The sequence below is a fragment of the Sycon ciliatum genome, chromosome 1 (assembly GCF_964019385.1).
Source record: "Sycon ciliatum chromosome 1, ocSycCili1.1, whole genome shotgun sequence".
Taxonomy (NCBI): domain Eukaryota; kingdom Metazoa; phylum Porifera; class Calcarea; order Leucosolenida; family Sycettidae; genus Sycon; species Sycon ciliatum.
In genome coordinates, this window is record NC_088643.1 from 11834082 (window position 1) to 11860463 (window position 26382).

General features: G+C 46.5%; 1 protein-coding gene and 1 long non-coding RNA gene across 2 annotated transcripts; one reads left to right on the forward strand and one right to left on the reverse strand.

The window, feature by feature from the left end:
* Nucleotides 1–7214: 7214 nt before the first annotated feature.
* On the reverse strand, nucleotides 7215–20880 carry LOC135806845 (uncharacterized). The gene is made up of 3 exons (XM_065321031.1): nucleotides 20037–20880; nucleotides 8068–10596; nucleotides 7215–7742 (listed from the first exon to the last, which is right to left on the reverse strand). The coding sequence occupies exons 1-2, from the start codon at nucleotides 20395–20397 to the stop codon at nucleotides 8087–8089; spliced, it is 2871 nt and encodes a 956-aa protein (XP_065177103.1). The 5' UTR covers nucleotides 20398–20880; the 3' UTR covers nucleotides 7215–7742; nucleotides 8068–8086.
* On the forward strand, nucleotides 14777–16620 carry LOC135806844 (uncharacterized). Its single transcript, XR_010551305.1, has 4 exons — nucleotides 14777–15076; nucleotides 15326–15581; nucleotides 15766–15834; nucleotides 16031–16620. It is a non-coding gene; the product is annotated as an uncharacterized LOC135806844 (long non-coding RNA).
* Nucleotides 20881–26382: the final 5502 nt, after the last annotated feature.

The window sequence follows — 26382 nt, forward strand, 5'->3', positions numbered from 1 at the left end:
CGCATTTGGCCGGCGTTGGGCCTCTCCGCCACTGCGCCAGTGCATGCAGTCTCCGACACCGGTCATGGTTGCCATGGCGCATGCGTGCACGAAGAAAGTGTTAATCTGATATAGCTGATAGGATTTTTTTCGGTTCCTTGGATTATTGGCTGATGATTGCAGAGTACGAGCGCAATCAGCTTCCATTATGCCTAATTTATGGAGTGATATGAACATGATGAATGGAGTAAACTGTTTGTCCTAGTATGGCAGTGATAATGGTCAAGATTGAAGAAAGCCAGACCGAGTTGTAAGAGAAAGCGTGTTGATCGCCATGAAAGGCATGATTTTGATGACCGCAGACTGGAGGACTGAGCCAACTGAACTGAACTGCGTGTTGGATATTATTTGAACATCCATTCAAACGCCAAATGGAAATGCAGTGCGCGGCTAGATGGTCAACAGATCTAAATCGTTGCCTGCAATAGTGCACGTGTCTTGTTGTTCTATCGGATCTATACAGTTGGTTCGGTACATGTATCGTCCAAGAGTATGAAACGGTGGACTCGAAATTTCGGACATGGGGCGAGTGACCACTGCTAGCGAGCTTTGTGACCATCACCAATGACGTGGCCAGTGAGTGAAAGCAGAAAGGATAGTCCAGATGCTGAAGCCTCTCGAGGAGCTTGGTAGCGATGAAAAAACACGTTCACACGGTTCACCACGAGTAGACCGTGCCAATCAGCATCTCTGGTCTGTACTGTCACCCAGTCGAGCATTTCCTCTCAAACATATTGCCGGTAATGGCTGGTCCCGTCCTGCTCGGCTCTCACTGTATGCTGCTGCTGCTGTGGGCCTGTATCTCGCTGGCCTCCGTGTCCGTCGCACACTGCGGCTTCCACCTGCCGTTCATGCCGTCCAACGAGTACCACGACTACCATCATGAAAAGTTAGTAGTGTAGTGTGTGCATTCTGCATTGATTGGTAGCTGTACCAATACCCTGCACATACATGGGAGGCGGTGAACGCAAACATGTGGCTTGAGCCCCCCCCCCCCCCTCCCCACTGTACCCCTAAAAGGAAATACTCCCCCCCCCCAAAAAAACTTCTGGCTGCATGTATAAAAAACCATTAGCCCCATCCCTCACACAAACAAGTCAACAAAGAGGCATCTTTGGATTGAGGAGTGCTGGTTTCGAAACAACTGGTTTGAAGCTCAAAGTAGAGCTGGTGTTAGCTCAGAGCAGAGCTGCTGTTAGCTCAGAGCAGAGCTGGTGTTAGCTCAAAGTAGAGCTGCTGTTAGCTCAAAGTAGAGCTGCGGTTAGCTCAAAGTAGAGCTGCTGTTAGCTCAAAGTAGAGCTGCTGTTAGCTCAAAGTAGAGCTGCTGTTAGCTCAAAGTAGAGCTGCGATTAGCTCAAAGTAGAGCTGCTGTTAGCTCAAAGTAGAGCTGCTGTTAGCTCAAAGTAGAGCTGCTGTTAGCTCAAGATAGAGCTGCTGGTAGCTCAAAGTAGAGCTGCGGTTAGCTCAAAGTAGAGCTGCTGTTAGCTCAAAGTAGAGCTGCGGTTAGCTCAAAGTAGAGCTGCTGTTAGCTCAAAGTAGAGCTGCGGTTAGCTCCAAGTAGAGTGCTGTTAGCTCAACGTAGAGCTGCAATGCTAAATGGATGTAATATAGCGCAAGGCAGAGCCGCAGCAAATAGCTAGATAACACCAGTTGTGAGAGTGGACCCGATTAGTGGGTACGATAATTATAATGATGGTGTGAATAAGTTGGATAGGGAGTGATGGTGGGAAAAGAATCACTGCTGAGGCACGATCCGTTGTCTGGAAGAGCACAACAGGGCAAGCAAGATATATTTTTCTTTTCCGCAAAATGGGCTGGTGCCATTTGTGATTACGCAGCAAAACAAAGCGCACGACGTCAGTCTTGAATGCAGTACAGAGCAATGCAGTGCAGTGTGTGCGCTAGTTCGGATTGTTGCTAACAAGTACTAGCACAGCTAGTACACCACGTGCACAGAGAAGAATATTACTCCCTCAGTCCCTGCCTCCCAGCAACAGAAAAGAAATACTCCCTGTTTAAAGCAGTTCACTTGCATACCAGTGGCATGGTTGTTGTCTCTTCTTACCATGAATGTTCCTATAGGTATTGTCTGATTCTGATCCAATGCACTACAATGCCCTCAGTTTGGTGAGTCTGCCATTCGATGATGCCGAGACCTCTGGTCAGTTGAGCATGGCAGACCTCACCAGCACCGTCTCACTGCTGACTCCATGCTAGCCCCATGTACTGCTGACTCCATGCTAGCCCCATGTACTGCTGACTCCATGCTAGCCCCATGTACTGCTGACTCCATGCTAGCCCCATGTACTGCTGACTCCATGCTAGCCCCATGTACTGCTGACTCCATGCTAGCTCCATGTGCCTGGCGGTGAGTTTGTGTACCTCGTAAAAAAAACAAATGATATTATTTTTTGTTTATGTTAGACCAACGCATATGGCCGATTGGTTTGCAGGCCTGCCTGCGAATCATGAGGTCCCGAGTTCAAGACCCGCGCTGGTAGCAGGGAGCGTGTAAAAAGACTTTTTACGCGTGCTGAACTGCGCCGACACCCACGGTCAACTGGGTACTCACAGCTCGGAGTGAGAATAACAAGGATGCAGTTTACAGGGTTATGGGCCGTTACACGCCCGATTGGTTGAGAGACTAACCTCCTCTCCCCTGACTCACTTGTGAGGTCTGCATTCGCCACTAAGGTTAATAGGCATAGTGGTGGCCTGCGGATGCGAAGGCTAGTTTGTGTGTTTCTGAACATTCAAACGATGCCGACGCGGATCCCGCGAATATTATTATTATTATATTATATTATGTTGGCTACTGCTACGCAGGTTCAACCAGAACTTTGGCATGCTGGTGATCTTTGATTTTCTGTATGGCACGGACAGTCGCTTCCATAATTCAAAGTCGTACGAGCACCACTCCATGCTACTTGGCACCGCCCCAGCCAACGTTCTGATTCCGGACGAACCGAAGAAATGCCAGTAAAAAGGTTAAGTCGGCAGTGTATGTGCATGTGTGCATCCTCACTGCTGTTGCTAGTCTCCTCACAGTCCACCCTTGACCGTCCCAATCTCCAGTTTCAATGCTAGTCTCCTCACAGTCCACCCTTGACCGTCCCATTCTCCAGTTTCAATGCTAGTATCATCACTACTCTACATGTATATGTATTTTAGCATATCCACCATCAATGATGGTCACATGGACAAATTACACTTACCTACCCTGACTACTTCAAGGATGCCGCTGATATTATTATTTTTATTCACATAGCTATGGGTTTTTTTGTGGCAAATTCACTAGTGCCCTAGCTAGGCCCAATCTGTGTTCTATCATAGGTGGTTAAATTACGACATCGCATTGTTGAATCTTCCAGTCCTATCAGTGACAACTCTCATAGCCAATGTGCATTGTTTCCGACGGCGATCACCAAGACGTTATGTTCTCTTTCTCACCTAGGGCCGTTCACAATTTGTTTCCCATTTCAATTTCCACCCTTTCCACCATCCTGGAAGCATGAAGAGAGACAGTACCGGTATTATGAATATTTTTAAGTTACAATCTGGGCATTGGCTATGTCATCACTCATCAGTACTACTTTCCAGCTGTACTGCTATGACATCACTACTACTTTTCAGCTGTACTGCTATGACATCACTACTACTTTCCAGCTGTACTGCTATGACATCACTACTACTTGCTCCCAAGTCACTCTGTTTTCTGTACCCGACTACCGGTACTTAATTGTGTCACTATTCAAGGTACTTTATACTTGAAGTACTACGCTTACTTCATACAAAGTGTTGCAGTATGAAGCCTGAAATCACATGCAATCTAGGCGTGCCTGTACGATACCGGCATGCTGACACTGCAACTTGCTGTTGGCACCACCACCCCCCCCCCCCCCCCCCCGTTGAACACTGTGTGCCACTGCGCTCGTGGCAAATCCAAACTACACTAGTATCTGCTCATCCAAATCCAGAGGGCTCAGATACCCCCCCAAGCACACGTTACCATACTCTTGTGACTGCCCATGAGCACGGCCAGTGATCTCTGGGGGTATTTCCACAGAATCAGGGTCCGTGACTTTTGCCACCTCCATTTAACTACACTTCAATGTACTTCTGTCGTGGACTTTGAAATCCGTTGAGAAGTCAAGCGGCCACTGGGCACTGGCCTTGCAGTCGTGAGCACTGCTGATCCATTTCTACAGCGTGTACGTGAACTATAGTGTGTGTACATGCAAACAGATGTAAGGGCACCGGTCCCGTCATCCCATCTGATTTCAATGTTCACAACAGTACATTGTAGATCTGAACCATGGTGAATTTGATCATTACAACACTGCTGCATATTACTGATGGTAATATAATGCAAATACTGGCAGAGGTAGGATCCCGTTCATGAGCTTGGGATGAATGGGCACACTCTAGTTTGGCATGCTGTTCCGCTGAGTATGTATATACACACATAACAAACACACACACACGTGCATGCACATCCATCCGCACCCACCCCCCCCCCCCCCCCACCACCACCACACACACACACATACGTACATATGTCATACACAAGCACATGCACACAAACACTTGCGTACGCGTGATCAGAAGTACAATCAAACACATTGGATTTAGGACACATTGCCATGTTCAGGCAGGATAAGTCATGTGGGGTACTGGAAAGCTGGCCACAATGGGAAACAATGTGGAAGGAGCTGCGGTCTGTGCTTGCTCAGGTCGAACCATGGCTACATTTGTGATGCTTCATGCTTTGACGTTGTAGCACACAGCGGCTGCAACGGGCATTTCTACTATTGTCACACGAATGCTAGCAGTGCTGCTAGATTTCAATACTGGAGTAAAATATGATGTGTATCTCAAGGATAGTAGCATGAACTTGTATGTACAGGGTATGGCTGACACTGCTATGGCAATATACATTGCAGTATAAACATTTGTAGAGTAGAGTTTTCCAGGTTTAACTGACATAGCGGTAACTATTCTGTACAGTGACTAGTGTAAAAACAGTAGGTGAGAGTAGACATGAACACATTCAGTAAAACTGATACCACAGTAGACTGGACTAGACAGTACATGTAGTTCAGTTGATCATTATATCTACATAGTAACACAACACTGTGTGTCATAGACAATCTGTATACATCATGTCTATACAAGTGATGTCACAGTGTTGTGATCAATGACAGGTAGTGTGCTGTTGGAGTATCTCTTACTGCAGTAGCTGCTGGAAATGATCCCTGTCCAGTGCTGGTCACTTTCACCAATCTCAATTGCTAAACACTATCCAGTAGAGATCTTCAGAAGCTCACCTAGCCCTGTAGAATGTACAACGGCGAGAGTGCACATACACCACCACACACACCACCACACACACACACACACGCAAACACACGCCACCACACCAGCACACATACCAAACAACACACACACAGGCAGAATCAACCATTTACTTGAAGCTCTGGACATATAATTCGTCTTATGGATTGCATGCGTTGGTGATATAATTAAGAATGAAGTCATTGTTATAATAATCATGACTCATAATGACATCATGACTGGTATCTAAAGGCAGTGTTTATACACATTCTGAATAACATCAAGCTGTAAAACAGGTGACCGTCTAGCAGGATACGTTGCACACATACTACAGAAGCGACATTCCCTGCTAGGGATTTTCCTGACACATTGTACCATTTGTTTTCCCCACGTACCCCCCCCCCCCCCCCGCCACATACCCCCACCCCTCGTCCACACACACACACGCATGCACGCACGCACCCCCCCCCCCTCCCCCCCCCACACACATTCTGAGTCGCTAATCCTCGAATACACAATCATGCAGTTCATGTGTTTCTCATTGAGCGAGACGAAGACGAGAAGAGGCATGAGTGTTTGTGACGGGATAAGTGACTTTGCCTTTAGAATCGACTCTGGCAATTTCGACATTTTTATTGGAACTTGTCTGTTTCACTAGTCACAGGTTGACACGGTGCAAGACCAATTTGAGTGGCAGCAGGGTATGTTGAGTGAATACGACCAGCTCACAAACTGGCCAGAGAGATAGACAGTGAGGTGAGCAAGTGTGCATTCGCCCGACAAAAAGATATTTGCCAACATAAGTGCCCATACATGCAGCCACACAAAACACGCACGTGCTCCCAAGCACATACACACACTGAAAGCGGACTCCCGCCTGTTCTATCAACCCGGGCCATTGCTACAATGTCACATTGGCCCTAGAAGGGGTCATACAGAGGGACAGTAGAAATATACCGTGTGGGATCCTACAGAAAATCAAAGGTCTTTTGCGAGTACCCCCCCCCCCTCCAACCTGTTGGTCCTGCCATGGACTCATCGGTAGTTCACTCGTATTACTGAATCACTACCATACAAGTACAGACACCCCCATACACATACACACACACACACACACACTCACACATACACACACACACGTACACTCACACATACACACACACACACACACACACACACACACACACTCACACATACACACACACACACACTCGCACATACACACACACACACACACACACACACACACATACACACACACACACTCACACATACACACACACACACGTACACTCAACAAACACACACACACACACACTCACACACATACACACAAATACACACATAAACACACACACAGTCTTAAGTCTGTCTCACTGAGCCGATTTTACCGTGTATCACGTGTGGGCAATACAAAGAGGTAGTGCGAAAATATGGCGTGGTGATATCACGGATGATCAAACGTTTGCTTCACATACCTCCTCTCCAACTCCCCCTCCCCCCCCCCCCCCCAACCCACACACATCAGCATCTCCCCCCCCCCCCCAAACACACACATACCCTTCCCCCCCACACACACATAGCCGCCCCCCCCCCCCCCCACTTGCTGGTCCTGCGACGGACACTCGGTGGTTCACTCGTATTACTGAAGAACTACCATACAAGTACAGACCCCCAAACACAAACACACGCGCACACACACCACACACATACACTCAACACACACCACACACACCACACACACCACACACTTACACATACACATACCCGCACCTCTATCCCCTCCTCCCCCCCCCCCCCCACACACACACACCTTCACCCCCCCCCATCCCACACAGAAACGTTTACACGCAGACTCAGCAGTAATTTTCTCACGATAACCAGGCACTAACAAACCAGTTCATCACACAGCACTCACAATCTGTCATATGAGTTGATGATAACACTCTAACTTACTGTAGTATGCGATGTCTGAGTGCTGCCAACATAGCACAGTGTTGGTTGTGTTCACTTAGGTGTTCATCAGTTTGACGATGTTTGCCACAGAGGTAAACCATGCCACAACGAGGACATGCTTTGATGTTGTCCAGCTCATAGCAGACAAAACATGCTGCTACACGTGGACACCATTCCAGTAGTGCAATGTGGTGATCAATGCTCACTTGGCCTCTCTTGGATTGACGATGCAGGGCAGCAATGAGAGAGACGTATAGTAGAGAATGGTCTCCAGCTTGTGCTGGTAAGTACACAATTCCAGACACTGAGAGACCAGTTGCACAATTGCTTGGCAGGCATCCACTGAGATCATTAACCAATGACTTCAACGCTGGGAATAGTTTGGACATTTCTCCCAGTGCAAAGATCGTATTCTACAGCAAAACAGACAACAAAGAACAGTGTAGAAAAGAAAGTTACTGAGGCCCGTACACTCAAAACAGAGAACGTCATGCACAATAATAACAAATCAGACTGATATAGCGGAAAGCAACACATTCCATTTCCATAGTTTACAATGTTCAAAATTATCACATTCCCCTCTGTGTTCTTCAAGAAATCAACCTTAGAGAGACAGACACTATACAGTAGATAATTACTGAGTACATTGGTTTGCAATACAATGTTCCATTCAGAGTGGAATGTGGTTGAAAAACAGTTATAGTAACCTGAACTGTCAACACTGCACTACCAGCTTACCTCCAAATTGAGCAGTTTTCTAGCCGTCAGTATAAGACTGCATCACTTCCACATCAGGTATCTTGTTCTGGCTACAGTTGTTAATCAGTGCTGTTGTGTGATCTGCTGGATTTGAACCATTACACCATCTCCTGACATAGTCCATCACAATGTTGTAGGGATGCTGTGCTGGTAGAGTGAGACCCATTGGAGTTGTGTGTGCCCTTCCATTAACTATGAAGGATATGTACAGGTTGTAGTACACATCACCCACGTACATGCCCAGTAGTGTGGCTACTGTGTCATCATCCATGGAGTGCAGGTACCGTTGTAACTGAAAAGTAGACACAGTAGTGTGGTCCCCATGGGTATTGACCGTGCGGCTGATAGCAGTTGGTACATGTTTCCACTTGCACAGTGGTATACCCAGTGTTGTAAGCAATGATGGTGAAATATTCCACTCACTGCTACAGGAACTTGACATGACCTTGCCCAGGATCACAGCAATGCATTCTACCAGAAAGTCGTACATTCCAGTACATGAAGGGACTGCACCATCCTGTGATAGGAAGCGTGATGACATCACTCTCTCAGCAAGGTCTTCTACCACCTGTACATTGGGCATATCCTTGTTTAGCAGAGTGGAACAATACAGTTGAATGAGTTTCAGGGCACATTCAGTGACACCTGTAGCAAGACCCATTCTCAGTGTTGTTGTAACACGCTGGTACACCACCTGCAGACGGGATAGTGTTTCATGGCTAGGCTCAACCTGTACTTCCCTGCAGTTGATGGCCAGAGACATGGATAGCCTGCATGACTCCAGAGAAAGTTGCATCAAAGGTAGCTGCAGCGGTGACCCCACTCCTGTCGGTTCTTGTTCAGATTTCTCCAGGAGCATTTGGGTTCTGGAATCCGAACTCTCAAAAGTGACATCAGAATCTGCAATGCGTTGACGGCAAATACAACACAGGACCGAGGTGCAAATGCTGTCAGCTTGTACAGATAGCGGTGCTTTGTCCAATCTTTGTATCCTGTCCACAAACTCTCCAACAAACATTGCTCTCCCAAACAAGGCAAGTAGGATACCCAACCCCCCTGCTAATCCAGAGAAAGGAAGCAAGTCATCGCCAGACAAAACATCAACAACAGACAACGCCATCTGTATATTCACCCGTTCCTGAAGCAATTGGTAACTCCAGTACATTGCTTCGTCTGCACCACAACCTCTACAGTCATCAACTTCTTTCACAAAGCCCAGGAAATGCTTGCACATTCGCTGTTGGTACATGTGTTGCTTGTCTTCTGGGCATTGGTAACGACCAAACTCGGCGATAAATGGTTGTAACGAGTAGCGATCCAAACACGAATTGTAATCCAGGAAACAAATCTTGATCAACGGATCAAAACGTACAAGATGAACCACACTGGCATCAGTTGCAGGCAAACCCACCATCACACAAGCACAGCCAGATGAGAACGAGGAGCGTAGTTGAGACAGAGCATGGAATGATTCCTTGTCATCCTGTTGTAATGTGTTGTATGCTAATGTCAACAGCTTCAGGATTCGATGATTCGGTTTCAGACCATCGTCGTTGAACACATCAAGACCAATCTTCTTGAACACCGCCAGCAACATGGTTGGAGTTAATCGACCACCTTGTAGAAGACCAGCTGTAATGCGTACAGCAAGCGGGACATTTCCACAATGATCCACTAACCTCTGTGCATCTTCAATGCTCACACTACCTTCAACACACAGACCATGGAGAAGACCAACAGCACAAACCTTTGTCAGACAATCAAGACGGTGTTGTTGTAGTTTAAACTGGGCAGCGTGTAGGTCAAAGTAAACATGACTTGTCAGTAGGACATGAACGTTGTGTTGTAGTCGAAGCAGTCGTTCCACAACATCTTGTAGTTGGAAATCTTTAGCAGCACCAGCCTGGATAGCATCTTCAGCATTGTCCAGAATCCATAACATGTCGTACTGGCTACCATCACCATTCATGCCATCAGTTGATTTCGTTGCCTTGCCAGTAGTTTCAGCTGAAAGAGGGTTTGTTTCGAGTCGGTTTTGAATCATTGCCTGGACAGCGTCAACACCAGCTACACCGCGTAAGTCAAAGAACTCCACACGACAACCAGCATTGCGACATACATGTCCCACAGCAATGGCTACGGACGTCTTACCAAAACCAGCTGGTGCCACAAGACTCTGCACTCGTGTAGATGATGACTTGGACTTTGTTGTGAGAATGTTGTGACTGATCTCTGTAACAATGTCATTCCTGCCAGTGAAGTGTCGGTCTTTGTCCGGTAGAGATGACTGGCTTGAAGTTGATGATCTTGTTGAATCCTGTGTTGTAGTCAATGTTGTATTGGATGTTGTACCCGTTCTAGTTACACTGGCTGTTGTTTCAGCTGATGTTGGTTGTTTGAAGATTGGTTCACATCTGTTGGACGTTCGTTGTTGGTCTGCCTGACCATCCCCCACCGGCAGCTGTGATGGCTGCATTTTCTGTTTGCCAACTGTTGTCATGGTGATACCTAGCAAGGAAACAAAAAGTATGAAAAAACCTATTGTAAGTTTAAAAACTTTTTCAAAAGGGATGTATGACCTACTTCCTTCGTTAAGCAAAACGTTGTTGCATTTTTTACAGTTCCGTCAAAAGCATTGTATGGCTGCAACACACTTCGCAGAGGGGGAAACAATGCGCATACGAGAGATAGTACTTTATAAATGTCACACAGTTTGTTTTCGAAGCGGTCCAGCTTCTCTCTTCATCTGAATCCGATGACAACTCATTCCCTGCATTGAGTCTGCTTCCTCGCAGACTCCCGTCTCCAGCGCTGACACACTGACAGCTCTTCCTCCGTAACCTTTAGAAGATTCCCAGAAAATATTTGATCGTACTTCTTTGCTTGAACTGTGAGCTTGACGATTTGCACGGTGCCCCTGTCGGCAGTGTTTCTCTCCGCTGATCTCTAGAATGCCATGGAAGGTGCCATAGCAGCCGCGTGACAACCAAAATATAATGCTTTTCATCTTGGCAGCAGGGTTCTCCTGCCAGCACGTTTTCAAAGCCTGCAGAACTTCTGAGCTACTTTCTGGTTTCCTTTGCCATCAGTGACACGTCGGTCTGCAGGCTGTGGAAGAACACCAAGTCGTCAGCGTTGAGATTTGTTTTTTTGTCCCGGCTGAACAACAACCTGAATGTCGTATCCTTTCCCTTTCCCCAGTACTGAAAACACACACCCATTGAATTGTGTTGTGTGCTTAGACGCACCATCGTGCTGGTACAGCAGTGACTGGCCGGCTTCTGGGCACTTCTTCGAGCCATGCGGCTTTTCAAACTTCCATTTCCCAGTCCCAAATTTTCCACATGGCTGGACGCATACCAGCATCACTGGTTGTGTATGCAGGTGCTCTCACATTTGTGCAATTGTTGATTTTGGTCCTGAATTGTCCTCCCTGTTGCTTTGCTTCTGTCCTCCTCCTTCCTCCACCTTTTTTTTCTTAATTGGCCTCATTAAGGCATTCGCTTCCATGTAATTGGGCTTGTAGCCCGTGTGTACTTGCGAATTCAAATAAAAATATACATACATACATACATACATGTTGCATTCTCGTGAAAACACCACATTTTCTGTGGCATGCTTACGAACACACCAATTATATTATTTTACCGACGACTTTCTGCCTGTACACAACTCGCATCAACTCACACTGTCTACACAACTATGGCTTCGCTGACCACTACAAGCACTAGCATAAAACTCCACAGACCAAGCTTACCATCGAAGTCATACTCGGGGGCCCGAGCACAAACCGCGAGCGTCATCATTTTGGACATGCGTGATTTTATGGAAGACGAGTGGAGGACCAGGAACACAATATTCTCCTTTGTCGTTCGGGAACACTCTGCAGGCCTGGCTGTCATGCATCGTGTAGAACCACTTCTCCACTCCATGCGTCACGTTTTTCAGGTCCGAGAATTTCATGGTTCGCTCGTTCAATTGGGAGAGGACAAATTTCATGCGCTTCATTTTGTGCTCGGTGGTCAATTTTGGCTTGATCACGGTATCGTCGCCGCCTCCACATCTGAAGCGCCTTGCACCATGTCCAAACAGTCACAGCGGAGACACTTACTCCCCCCTCTCCCTGCTTGCTAGTCACTTGAACGACAATTGACCCCAGTTCCGATTGTTCAGGTCAATCAACATTGGTGAGATTTCAGTGGTGACCTATTGACTGTCTCCTCGGCCACACTGGGTGCGTTCGATTACTGCCATGAATCGATTCATGACTGGAATATTGTCATTTGATTTCATGCCCTGGAATCGGTTTGGAATCCATTCACCATAACATGGGGTGATGTGAATAATCAGGGACCATTCATGAATGGATTCAACATCGATTCGCGGCCATAATCAAACGCACTCACTCTTTCCGCTTGCGTGACCAGTTGAGTTCCAACACTGGAGCGTCACTTGATACTTGCTCATGGTACCCCTTGAGTTGACTGTACATGAATTTAATCATGCATGACGTTTAGAGAAGGAAAGTCTGAGCAGATCTGTGTAAACAGCTTCTTTGTCAGCGGTCTACCTGCCGTGAGTTCTGCGGCATGAAGAGTGACGTCCTTTTGATTGGGGTCTTCATGTCTTTTCGTCCTGTGCGCACAGTAACTGGTGTGGTTTTGCAGTGATATGCTTTTCAGCACACGAGCGGGTCTATCCTTAACTCTTTCTTTCTTGACAGGCATATTGCAATCTCTCTGGGCTAAGGAGCTCACAGGAATGAATGTTAGCAAGGCTCTGTTTCTCATTTCTCACTTCGGTGTTGTGCACCTGTGGGTGTGTTCTGCTGACATCCTTTCAGGACAGGCCTATACGTCTTAAAAATTTCCAAAGGACTCAGCCACGCGTATCGGAGGTTCTAAGCCTCTCAGTGTAATGGACGTCGCCATGGCTACCCTATCTGGGGAGGGGGGGGGGGGAGGGGATAGATCACCGACATGTGTGAAAGATCATAAACAGAACACTAAAACGCTATCCGAATTCAACAGCCCTATGAAGAAGTTCTGCTTATCAACGGAGAAAGTAAATTAAAAAACCATAGTACTGGTAGTGTTCTCAGACTGTTCTGTGCACTGAGCAATGACAGAGAGATAAGTTCACGTTCACAAATAATGCCCCGGTTCCAGCTATTGGAAACAAGAATCCTGGGCTTACTAGTATCTCCTACCAGTGGTTGTACTAGAACTCTACGTTTAGTAACAAAGTCATGTTCCACTGATATAGTCCGCAGGCCAGGGTTGAAATTTTTCGAGATAAAAAAATCTCGCTCCCGCTCAGGGGGGACCAAGTTTGGTTGTGGCGAACCGAAAGAGGACCCCTCGGGCTACTCGAAACTACTTTTGGGTATCCCCGGAGCTGGGGCTTTCGTGCGGAGTAAGCCCTTTTGGTTCCAATTTTCGGAACGACCCCAAGTGCGCAGTTGTCGTCTCCTGCAATTTTGAGTACGCGGAGAGCCTGTTCAAATTTGAATTTCGCTTTCACGTGGCGCGGCACGTGGGGCGGCACTGCAGAACTAGAAGAAATTGAAGCAGTCGGATACAACAAAGAAAGCCGAAAAGGGCTTACTCTACACGACCAACCGATCCATGGCGACTGTTTCGGGTAGCCCAAGGAGTGCTCCTTCATCCTTGGGCAACCATACATGTCTCCCTTCGACTGAGCACGCAGGTTAGGGAAACGATAATGTTTTACTGCGCCAGATGAAGGAATCGTCGAGATAGAGAAGTTTTGGTGACTGACATAATTATAAGCATAAATTATATCTCCCAGAGGCGATGGCCTGTCGAGGGATAGAGATATGATATGGACACTGGAGTATGGAATCAGTTGATCCGAAACCCCGCCGGAACACTCGGCAATCTGTGCAGGCCCCAATTGTCGAGCCAGGCCGTCAAACCTGCATTTTCTGCGGCTCTTTGAAAAAGAAGATTCCAGGCAAAAGCACTAAGCAAACAACGTCGCTCTTGCAATCCGAGGATGGCGAGCAAACCCTTCGTGCCGCTGCCGAGATCAGGCAGGACGACAAGATCTTGATAGCAATAGGCTCGAGTTGCTTGATAGCACGCGAAGCGTACTATCATAAGTATTGCTACCGAGAATATACTCGGGCCAAAACACTTGCTAGGCTGCAAGATCAGGGCGAGAGCGCAGCCACTTGTGCGCCTGTTGCCAGTGCGGGCACCGAGATTGATAAAGATTTTTTTACTGAAGTAGAAACGCTGCTGTTTGTGGAATGTTTGGTTCGGACCGTCAGTGACCTGACTCGATTGTTCAATCAAGTGTCCATAGAAGGGACAGCGCTAGCGAGAAACGAAAGAGTCAAGGGACTACTAATGGATAAGTATGGCGAGTCCATAACGTTCTCTCGTCCCCGCGCACGGAATAAATCCGAGTTGGTTTACGCCACGGAACGTGCACCAGTGATAATATCACGACTGTATGACAGGGACGCTGCGAGCGAAAGCGAGAGTGAGGAATCTGGTAACAGTCCTAGTGCTAGCGCCTGTGAGAGCCAAGAGGGTATCGCTAGTACCACTACCAGTAGGTCTACCAACTATGGAACAAGAGCACCCAGACGCCCCGCTGAAGTGGATGTGCACCAGACTGTTATTATGCAGGACAGCATACGTCTGGTGCAACAACTCCCCGGAGAGTGCAGCTGCCCGCTTGGCCTTCAGTACTTTGGGTGCAGCTTTTACACCACTTGCCACCGATGTCATCGACGCCCTAGAGAAGTTTGTCTGCATCATGTACAACACCACGTGTTCCCGGGTCAATGATGCCAGGTACCAGCTGTTTTGCACAAGGAGTCTGCAATCCAACCAACTGCCACCCTGCAATGACGCCCTTCTAAAGCACTGCTGCCGCTCCAATTACCAAGCTGGTATTTGGAAGCGATGCCTCTTGTCACATGTGGATGCACCATCACCGAATGAGAAAGAACAAGGTGAGAGCAGCAATAGTAAAGTACACCTAAGTAAGAGAATGGCAGAATGTATTTCAGTATGTATCTTGTCTGTGTTGGTGTTGAATAAGAAAGTGCAGCAGGCTTTAATACTTATGTACCTGTAAGAGTACCCGCTGTGATAAATCTGCTAAGAAGATGTTGTATAGAACCAGTGTACTTGATATCTCTGTATGTAATGGAGTTTGAACATTTTTTCCTGTCGCTGTGATTCTTCTCTTCATATTACAGGCTGGCACCTAGAAAGCAATGGGACATTGGCAGTTGACTGGTTAAGCCTGCCACCTGCTCCAAAGTCAATCCTAGAGTTCCTCCGGTGCGGGTGCAAAACTGGTTGCAGCAGTGGCAACTGTTCGTGCCGCCGGCATATGCTGTTGTGTACAGATGCTTGCACCTGTCGGCACCACTCTTCAGTAGTATGCACAAACTACCCAGAGCAGCATGCAGCATTGCCTACGACCCAACACATCTCACCTGAAACTGATTTGTAAGTAGTCATTGATATCTTGTTTTGTTTTAAAATAATGCCGTCAATGAATGCTTCACGTGAGAGATATTTATGATAGTAACTGTTTATACCATTGGTGTACATGGCTGGTCAAATCCTTTTAAGTAATGTGAACTTGAATTCAATACTTACAAAGCGTTATATTCTCGTATGTGTGTTATAGGGTCTGCAGTGACACAGCTCATGACTGATAGCAGCCAGCCAACCGTAAGGATTCGGGACTGACAAACTTGTAAGCAATCACTAGTTGCCGTTATCTCTGTGCTGTATTAACTTCCAAGTCTTTAAGCATGAGAGATGCGCTGCTAATGAGCACCTGTCCATACTGACTATACTTGGCCATGTATGTAGATCCGTCACGCGGCTTGCTGCTAACGGGACACAATCATTGTGCGATGGTCTTTTTTCTTTCTTTCTATCTTTTTCAGGTTGAGCAATCATGTGCATGATGGATAGCAGCCAGCTCTAGAGTGTCCCACCACCTCTGGGATATCTTGCAACAAATCTTATGACAGATCTGTGTCAGCATCAGTGGATGCCGGAACTGTCTTTCTTTGGCCGACAACCGCATCCCGCAGCACGGGTGATAGCACATCTTCTTCTTATCATATTATCTACATGACTGTAATATTGTCATTATAATTTAACCTGTACCTTCATTTTAAATTGTTTCCAGAGGACCTATGATCTTCTTACTGGAGCTCCTATACCAGAAAAGTTAGGCATGAAATATGATCGGAATGTCCGGAGACCCATGAAAGCGTGACAGTAATAGTAACTTTACAGATTATGCCAGTACTAAGACTTTATTATTATAATCAGAGACTTCATGCTAGGAAATAATAAATTATCCTTCTAGTGTACTTGTCCTATTTCCTATTTTGTGCAGGCTCCTTGTTGTATAATATGTTCTCAAATGTGACATACATTATTACAATGTATTACTATTGTGAAATGACCCAAAGGCAGTATGCCTATCGAGGGGTTCATTTGATTGAAAGAACAGTACTACTACTAGTATGTGGGGCTTGATGAGGAGAGAAACGCGGAAAATGAACTGCAAGGTGTAGTGGCGGAATTCCGTTGATTGCATAAGCATGGTTAGTGTATATTGCATTCCGTGTATTGACGCTATTGTGTTCTATTCTAAGAAATGCTATTGAGGTAGTAAAACACCTCCGATCATCATGAAAATGTGTACACAGCTAGGTCTGGGCCTTGGCTACTTCATTCCAAAGCAACACTGTTGGTATTTAATCTGCAAGATACCTAAATTGGGAATTATCACTTTGGTTGCTATGGTAACACTCTTCAAGAAGTATTTCGTTGATTTGGTCAACAAAGCCCCATGTTTCTGGGTCAAGTGACACAGATCCTGAAAGCTCTATGTATTCTCTATCATTTGCACATGTCAAACCTTGGTCCCCCTCGAACGGGAACGAAAAGTCACTTTTTTGCACCTTGGCCTGTGGACTAATAGCGGATTTTCCTCAATGGTGTTGATGACCATGTTGACTTAGTGAGGTCTTTTTGAAGTCATGGAATGATGGCTGGTAGCCCCAAGCTCAGTTTTTCCAGGGAAATGTTCAAATTTACGACTGCCGCCAAAGTACCTTGCAATCTTCGCTCGCCAACAACTACTGTACTGAGTTTAAGTTAAGGACTTTGTCTGGAGAGTAGTATTCCCTGGAATGCTCACTATAGCTGCGGCGTTGCAATGAGAAAAACTGACTCTCTGACTAAAGCAATGTTTGCAATCTCGAAGTAAACTGCAGAACTTGAGAAAAACAAAACTCATCAGCAGCTACAATGCAAAGCAATGATAGGAACTTCACTCTAAAATCAAATTCACGAGTTTTGCATGAAACACTACTTTTGGTGAACCGGGAAGGTTTCAGAAACAACCTGCGAAAGTTTGAAACATAAATTCCAAGGCAATCCAAAATTCCAAAGGGAATGCTGCTAGGGTTTACCGGGTGTTAGCGGCAGTCGTGAGTTCCCTTCTGGAACGGACACGATAAATTACTTTTTACTTTACCTAATCTAAAGTAAAAGACTGTTATGATTGAAGTTTGGAAAATGAGCGCCTGAGCAGTCACAGAAAGTACATGTAATTCAAGTATGAATGGGGACGGTGTGGTTTCCGTCCAGCACTGAGCTATTTGGTGCATACATGCGCGCGCGAACTGAAGTGCATGGCGATACAGGATGTGCTGCACGGCATGCATGTCGGGTGTGCCTGCTTGCACAACTCACATGCTTTCACCGTCACAGCTTCTACAGTGTGCGCGCAATTCACTCGATTTTAACGTCCTACACCGGGAAATTGCTGGGGGCTGGCTTCTGTGATAATGTTCCTTCTACTGCGATAAAGTGCGAGGCTAAATGTTCTAGAATCCTCTTGTTTTTGACTATAGTCCATTTCAAACGATTTACAATCAGGTTTTGGTCTTAGAAAGTATAAAGATAAGGGAATTTGGACAACAAAGTACATAGAATGGCTTGTTCGGACACGGCAAATTGTTCTGTGCAGGTTTCGGAACAATTGGACTAGCCGTTAAGGAGTTAGAATTTCGGCCAGGTTTCTGGCCTTTTCCCATGGTTTACAATTTTCCCTGGAAGCCCGTATCGGTTTTTTATCAAAACCCACGATTTATCCTTTCCTTTTTGGCCTTGTGGTTATGAATGCTGTCTGCTGACCATGAAGTTGTGAGTTCAAATCCCAAACTATCTTCAAGTCAAACTCTTTTTTTTTCATTGTTTTGGTGATCATGCTGGTAGATCTACAAAAGTACTAAAGCCAAAGAAGGTGGCGCTTGTAGGCATGCAAGAAGCCAGACTAATCACACGGAAAGAATAGGACAACTAGCCATTGTGTCTCTCAGATTCTTCATCTGTAAAACCAGCTCAACAGCAGCATATGGCCAAGAGCATTACGCAATGCACTGTTACCATGACTGTGCACATCAGTACTACAGCCGTGATGTACAATGCATGACTACCACAGCGCTCGCGTTTCCTGCCGAACTTACTTACTGACACTTGACTGGTTCACGCCATGCGCCATGTGAACACACCCACAACACTGAAACGGTGTGAGTGAACACGGAAGTCATTGCGCTGTAGCTACGTATTGTTGAATACAACGGCACATCGATCGATCAATTTCTTTTTTGAGACATATTTTAGTAGTTCAAGATCGCCAATTTATTCGAATTTAGGAGTCATCGCCGTCTTCTAGCATCAGCTTTCACAGGCGTCTGCTTTTCTCAAAATGTCGTCGAAGTCACACGGATAGCTTTGCCAAGTCATGGCCTTGGGAATGAGTCTGTGTCGATGTCGTTTTCGTCACATCGTGAGAGTAAAATAATTCCATCACAGCTCAAAGAAATTGGGCACGAAACGAATTGGGACCCATCCCGCTCGTCAAAATTTACCACACTTTCGACATGTCCTCTCTGACTGTCAACTCCATATCGATACGAGGAAGAACTCGTTTGTTGAAAACCAGACGTACATGTACCGACGTGAGTGAGTTGTCATTTTTCATGCTTTCGCGCGGAAAATTTCTTCGAGTTCACAGTGAGTTTTTCCAGCCAGCTCTCGAGTGCGCATACGGTAAGACGGCAAACTCCCCGGGCGATCGCCAGGATTGCAAATCTTTTTGAAATGGACTGTAGTTCGAGGCTGCTGCACACGAAAATTGGGTGTACCTCCCGGGGCCGAGTATGCATCTGGTCGAGATCAGTACTTCGCTATGCCTCTGTGCAAACCACGGCTCCTCCTTTTTTGTTCAAGCATGGCATGTGTGGCATCAATGGAAAGGAGATGACCTCAGCTACCTAAAATAGCATCGACAAGGGAGTACTGGCCACGGGATCAGATAAAAGCGGGCGGGCTCGAAGTCAGGCCAAAGAGCTTTCACGCGGGCCCCATTGTAAATGTACATGCAAGTTGTGACTGCAGTTTTCACCTGACCCAGGCTGGAACTGAACTCCTTAGCAATAATCTAGTGACCCATGATAGTGCTTCACGCCGGTGGCACCTGCATTTCTTGTAGATCTACAGAATCATCATGTAGATCTGGTTATAACCTCAGGACTGTCCATCTAACTGAACCCACCCAGGGTCAGCTCTCAATACGATTGATGTGAAAGCATAAACTAATCATCTCTGTAAGCACTTCTCACTGCTAACAAGTAAGTACAGTGTTGCTCAATGAAATCCAGTCGTGTCACTCAAGTTTGTGCCTTGCACCATTTTGCAGCCCAATGTTTGCAGGTCTAGGGCTGCGCAACGCCGAGCGCGTACTTGAGTGATGCTGTGACTGGATTTCATTGAGCAGAACTGTACATGTCATGTAGTTACACGAATGTTCAACGAGCCCCCCCCCCCCCAATCTTCCTACGCCACGTAATCAATGTGAAAACTTACCGGAGGACGAGCCAAGTGTGGACTCATCATCTGCCGACATTGATATTGGCTTCGTCGGATGGTCAGTTTTTCCACTGGCAGTTGGATCGCGTCGCTTTGCCATGGTACTGGCGACATGTTCCGCTACATGAGGCTGGCTGTGCTGAATGAGCCTCAGGAACGTGTCGACCTGTTCCTCTGTTTTCTTCAGCATCAGCCTCACCACGTACTTTGTCAGTTCAGACTTCACGTTTTCCTTGCTAGAGGCAGTATCATATTCATCAACGTCCAGCACATCATTCTCCAGCAAGAGTTCCAAGATCACGGATGCATCTAGATTGGAAAGTAAGAAGGCTATGTTATAGCGCACCCTGTCTGCCATTGTTCACACTCCTGCCTGATCACGATCGAAATCGAGTTACTGCATAACTTCTTAGGATCAATGAGTTGTCTTTCTCAAGCAATAACACGTACTTTCAAGTACAAGCCGTTCATCAGCTGTGGCTCAGGTACAGAGCGAATTTCATGGAGGCAAACAATTCTTCGAAAATCACCCTTGAAATGTTCAGCATCAGCTCGATCGCCTAGGCTCTTGGCTACCACAGTATCAGTAACAGCACTAAGAGAATAGTAAAAAATACTAAAAAATAGTCGGAAGGAGATGACAACGTCAACGCGGTCGTTGCAGCCATGCCGCCAGTACTGGCAAGTGGCAGTAGCCTTCGCATTTGGCCGGCGTTGGGCCTGAGTGAGGCCAGGCCAAAGTAGACTTCTACCGGGTGAGCTCTCCGCCAGCCTCCGACTCCGGTCATGGTTGCCATGGCGCATGCGTGCACGAAGAAAGCGTTGATCTGACATAGCTGATAGGATTTTTTTCGGTTCCTTGGATTATGTATACAATAAATGAGGAGGCCGAGGGTTTTAGACCAATAAAAACTATTAAGTATTATAAAAACTGAGGTCCCCCGAGGTTTTTATAATTAGTTTTTATTGGTCATAAACCCAAGGCCGGAGCATTTATTGTATTTAGAATCAACCAGTAAAAACTCCTACTCAATTTCCAACAACAAAATTAGCGGACAGCTGTTATTTGTGTTGCTATGACAACCCGTGTGCTGGACGAGTATTTTGTTGTCATTGGTTCAATTTCTTTTAGTCTTCATAGGCTATCAGATCATTTTCCTTATTCGGTCTATTTATAACCAGTATCTATAATGAGAGTGTGGTCTGTCTCCATGGTTACCGGTGTTCATTTCATAACTATAGCCACTGCTCCTTGTTAGACCTTATCTGGAAGGCACATTCTTGCATATTCCAACAGCAGCCAAGGGAGCTAGCTCTCTTGGTTATGCGGACTGGGTCCGATCCTAAAAAGCTGTTTTTATGAACTGTTTTTATGAACTGTTTTTATTGGATAGGATATGATTATGTTCAATAAACGAGGTTTGTGTCAATGGGAGATTGACTTGGAGTTTTTACGAGTTGATTCTAATGGCTGATGATTGCAGAGTACGAGCGCAATAAGTTTCCATTATGGAGTGATATGAATGGAGTAAACTGTTGTAGTATGGCAGTGATAATGGTCAAGATTGAAGAAAGCCAGACCGAGTTGTAAGAGAAAGGGTGTTGATCGCGATGAATGGCATGATGTTGATGACCGCAGACTGGAGGACTGAGCCAACTGAACTGAACTGCGTGTTGGATATTTTGAACATCTATTCAAACGCCAAAATGGAAATAATTCAGTGCGTGGCTAGATGGTCAACAGATGTAAATCGTTGCCTGCAATAGTGCACGTGTCTTGTTGTTCTATCGGATCTATACAGTTGGTTCGGTACATGTATCGTCCAAGAGTATGAGACAGAGGTCTCGAAATTTCGGACACGGGGCGAGTGACCACTGCTAGCGAATTTTTGTGACCAATGACGTGGCCAGGGTTGCCAGCCATTATTACAGTGAGTGAAAGCAGAAAGGATAGTCCAGGTGCTGAAGCCTCTTGAGGAGCTTGGCAGCGATGAAGACTGAACACGTTCACAAGTTTCACCACGAGTGGATCGCGCCCATCAGAATCTCTGGTCTGTACTGTCACCCGGTCGAGCATTGCCTCTCAAACATATTGCCGGTAATGGCTGGTCCCGTCCTGCTCGGCTCTCACTGTATGCTGCTGCTGCTGTGGGCCTGCATCTCGCTGGCCTCCGTGTCCGTCGCACACTGTGGGGCGGCTTCCACCTGCCGTTCATGTCGTCCAACGAGTACCACGACTACCATCATGCAAAGTTAGTAGTGTAGTGTGTGCATTCTGCATTGATTGGTAGCTGTACTAATACCTTGCACATACATGGGAGGCGGTGAACGCAAAAATCTGACTTGAGCCCCCCCCCCCCCCAATGTTCTGACTGCATGTATTTTTTTTTGCTAACTTTTCGAAATTTGCACAGAGAGGAATACAGTCGTGGCCAAACAATCCGGCCAATGCTATGCTAGCTACTGGTAGCAGTGGCAGTGCATGGGTAGCATGCACTGCCACTGCTACCAGTAGCTGTACTGTGCATGGGCAACATGCACTGCCACTGCTACCAGTAGCTGTACTGTGCATGGGCAGCATGCACTGCCACTGCTACCAGTAGCTGTACTGTGCATGGGCAGCGTGCACTGCCACTGCTACCGGTAGCTGTACTGTGCATGGGTAGCATGCACTGCCACTGCTAGTGCTAGTGTACAAGCCTAGTGCATGGCACATGCTCTGCCGTCGGGACTGTGCTCTGCAGTGCACAGTCTGTGCTGTGCTCGACTCGACTGCAGCAGGCAGAGTGCAGAGCCGCGGACTGTTTTAGTTCAGTGCTATGCTGGTAGACCCTCTAATGACTGTAAATGCATGAATGCGATTGTGACAGGCACCATGCCACTGTATAGGTATCCATAGCATTGGCTGGATTTCTTTGGTGACGACTTTATTACTCCCCCAATCGCTGCCCCCATCAACAGAAAAGAAATGCTCCCTGTTTCCAGCACGGCAGCAGTTCACTTGCATACCAGTGTCATGGTTGTTGTCTCTTCTTACCATGAATGTTCCTATATGTATTGTCTGATTCTGATCCAATGTACTGCAATGCCCTCAGTTTGGTGAGTCTGCCATTCGATGATGCCGAGACCTCTGGTCAGTTGAGCATGGCAGGTCCCACCAGCACCGTCTCACTGCTGACTCCATGCTAGCCCCATGTGCCTGCCGATGAGTTTGTGTACCTCGTATATAAAAACCTGATATTATTTTTTTGTTTATGTTGGCTGCTGCAGGTTCAACCTTCGGCATGCTGGAGATCTTTGATTTTCTGTATGGCACGGACAGTCGCTTCTGTATATCAAAGTCGTACGAGTGCCATTCCATGCTACTTGGCACCACCCCAGCCAACGTTCTGATTCCGGACGAACCGAAGAAATTCCAGTAAAAAGGTCAGCAGTGCATGTGCAGTGTGCAGTGCATGTGCGTGTGTGAATCCTCACTGCTGTTGCTAGTCTCCTCCCAGTCCACCCTTGACCGTCCCATTCTCCAGTTTCAATGCTAGTCTCTTCACAGTCCACCCTTGACCGTCCCATTCTCCAGTTTCAATGCTAGTCTCCTCACAGTCCACCCTTGACTGTCCCATTCTCCAGTTTCAATGCTAGTCTCCTCACAGTCCACCCTTGACCGTCCCATTCTCCAGTTTCAATGCTAGTCTCCTCACAGTCCACCCTTGACCGTCCCATTCTCCAGTTTCAATGCTAGTCTCCTCACAGTCCACCCTTGACCGTCCCATTCTCCAGTTTCAATGCTAGTCTCCTCACAGTCCACCCTTGACCGTCCCATTCTCCAGTTTCAATGCTAGTATCATCACTACTCTACATGTATATGTATTTTAGCATATCCACCATCAATACTGGTCACATGACAAATTACACTTACCTACCCTCACTACTTCAAGTATGCCGCTGATATTATTATTTTTATTCACATAGCTATGGGTTTTTTTGTGGCAAATTCACTAGTGCCCTAGATCGGCCCAATCTGTGTTCTATCATAGGTGGTTAAATAACGACATCGCATTGTTCAATCTTCCAGTCCTATCAGTGACAACTCTCATAGCCAATGTGCATTGTTTCCGACGGCGATCACCAAGAAGTTATGTTCTCTTTCTCACCTAGGGCCGTTCACAATTTGTTTTCCATTTCAATTTCCGCCCTTTCCACCATCCTGGAAGCATGGAGAGGGACAGTACTGGTATTATGAATATTTTTATGTTACAAGCGGGGCATTGGCTATGCCATCACTCATCAGTACTACTTTCCGGCTGTACTGCTATGACATCACTACTACTTGCTCCCAAGTCACTCTGTTTTCTGTACCCGATTACCGGTACTTAATTGTGTCACTATTCAAGGTACTTTATACTTGAAGTACTACGCTTACTTCATACAAAGTTTTGCAGTATGAAGCCTGAAATCACATGCAGTCTAGGCGTGCCTGTACGATACCGGCATGCCGACACTGCAACTTGCTGTTGGCACCCCCCCCCCCCCTTGAACACTGTGTGCCATTGCGCTCGTGGCAAATCTAAACTATCTGCTCATCCACATCCAAAGGGCTCAGACCCCCGCCCCCGCAGACAATACATACTCTTGTGCCTGCCCATGAGCACGGCTAGTGATCTCTGGGTGCAGTATCGCCGCAGAATCATGGTCTGTGACGTTTGCCACCTCCATTTATCTACACTTGAAGGTACTGTCGTGGGCTTTGAAATCAGTTGAGAAGTCAAGCGGCCACTGGGCACTGACCTTGCAGCCGTGAGCACAGCTGGTCCATTTTTACAGTCAGTACATAAACTATAGTGTGTGTACATGCAAACAGAAGTAAGGGTGCCGGTCCCGGTCATCCCATCTGATTTCAATGTTCACGACAGTACACTGTAGATCTTAACCATGATGAATTTGATCATTACAACACTGCTGCATATTACTGATGGTAACATACTGCAAATACTGGCAGAGGTAGGATCCCGATCATGAGCTTGGGATGAATGGGCACACTCTAGTTTGGCATGCTGTCCCGCTGAGTATGTATATACCCACACAACAAACACACACACACACACACACACACACGTGCATGCACATCCATGTGCACCCCCCCCCCCCACACACATACATCCATGTGCACCCCCCCCCCCCCAACACACACACACAGTCATGTTAGCTCCCGACTAAACTAAGTCCCCTCACACTTCCAGAACACAGGGGTTTTGTAGTATTGAATAATTATACGGACGAAGTATTTACACAAGAGAGTAGCCAAGAGTGAGAAGGAGAGCAGCACAGCACTAGAGAACCACTGGAGCATGCGCTCTTCTATACTTGCCTGGCTCTCATTGTTATGGTGAAGGAGCTGGAAATATGAATAGTGAGTATTGTACTGTCTTAGTAAAAATACACCAACTACAGTACTCGTACAGACACATAATACATACACAAACAAACGCACACAAACACGTGTGCACGCGTGTACGTACGTACACACAAACCCATTGGACCTTGGACACATTGCCATGTTCAGGCAGGATAGGTCCTGTGGTCTACTGAAAAGCCGGCCACAATTGGAAATGGTGTTGAAGGAGCTGCGCAGTCTGTGTGTGCTCGGGTCGAACCATGGCTACATGCATGGTGCTTCATTCCTTGGCATAATAGCACACACCGGTAGCAACGGGTATTTCTTGCTTGTCACACGAATGCTAGCAGTGCTGCTAGATTTCAATACTGGAGTAAAATATGATGTGTATCTCAAGGATAGTAGCATGAACTTGTATGTACAGGGTATGGCTGACACTGCTATGGCAATATACATTGCAGTATAAACATTTGTAGAGTAGAGTTTTCCAGGTTTAACTGACATAGCGGTAACTATTCTGTACAGTGACTAGTGTAAAAACAGTAGGTGAGAGTAGACATGAACACATTCAGTAAAACTGATACCACAGTAGACTGGACTAGACAGTACATGTAGTTCAGTTGATCATTATATCTACATAGTAACACAACACTGTGTGTGTCATAGACAATCTGTATACATCATGTCTATACAAGTGATGTCATAGTGTTGTGATCAATGACAGGTAGTGTGCTGTTGGAGTATCTCTTACTGCAGTAGCTGCTTGAAATGATCCCTGTCCAGTGCTGGTCACTTTCACCAATCTCAACTGCTAAACACTATCCAATAGAGACCTTCATAAGCTCAGCTAGCCCTGGAGAGTGTACACCAGAGAGGGTGCACATACACCACCACACACACGCACCCAAACACAAGCCACCACACCAGCACACATACCAAACAACACACACA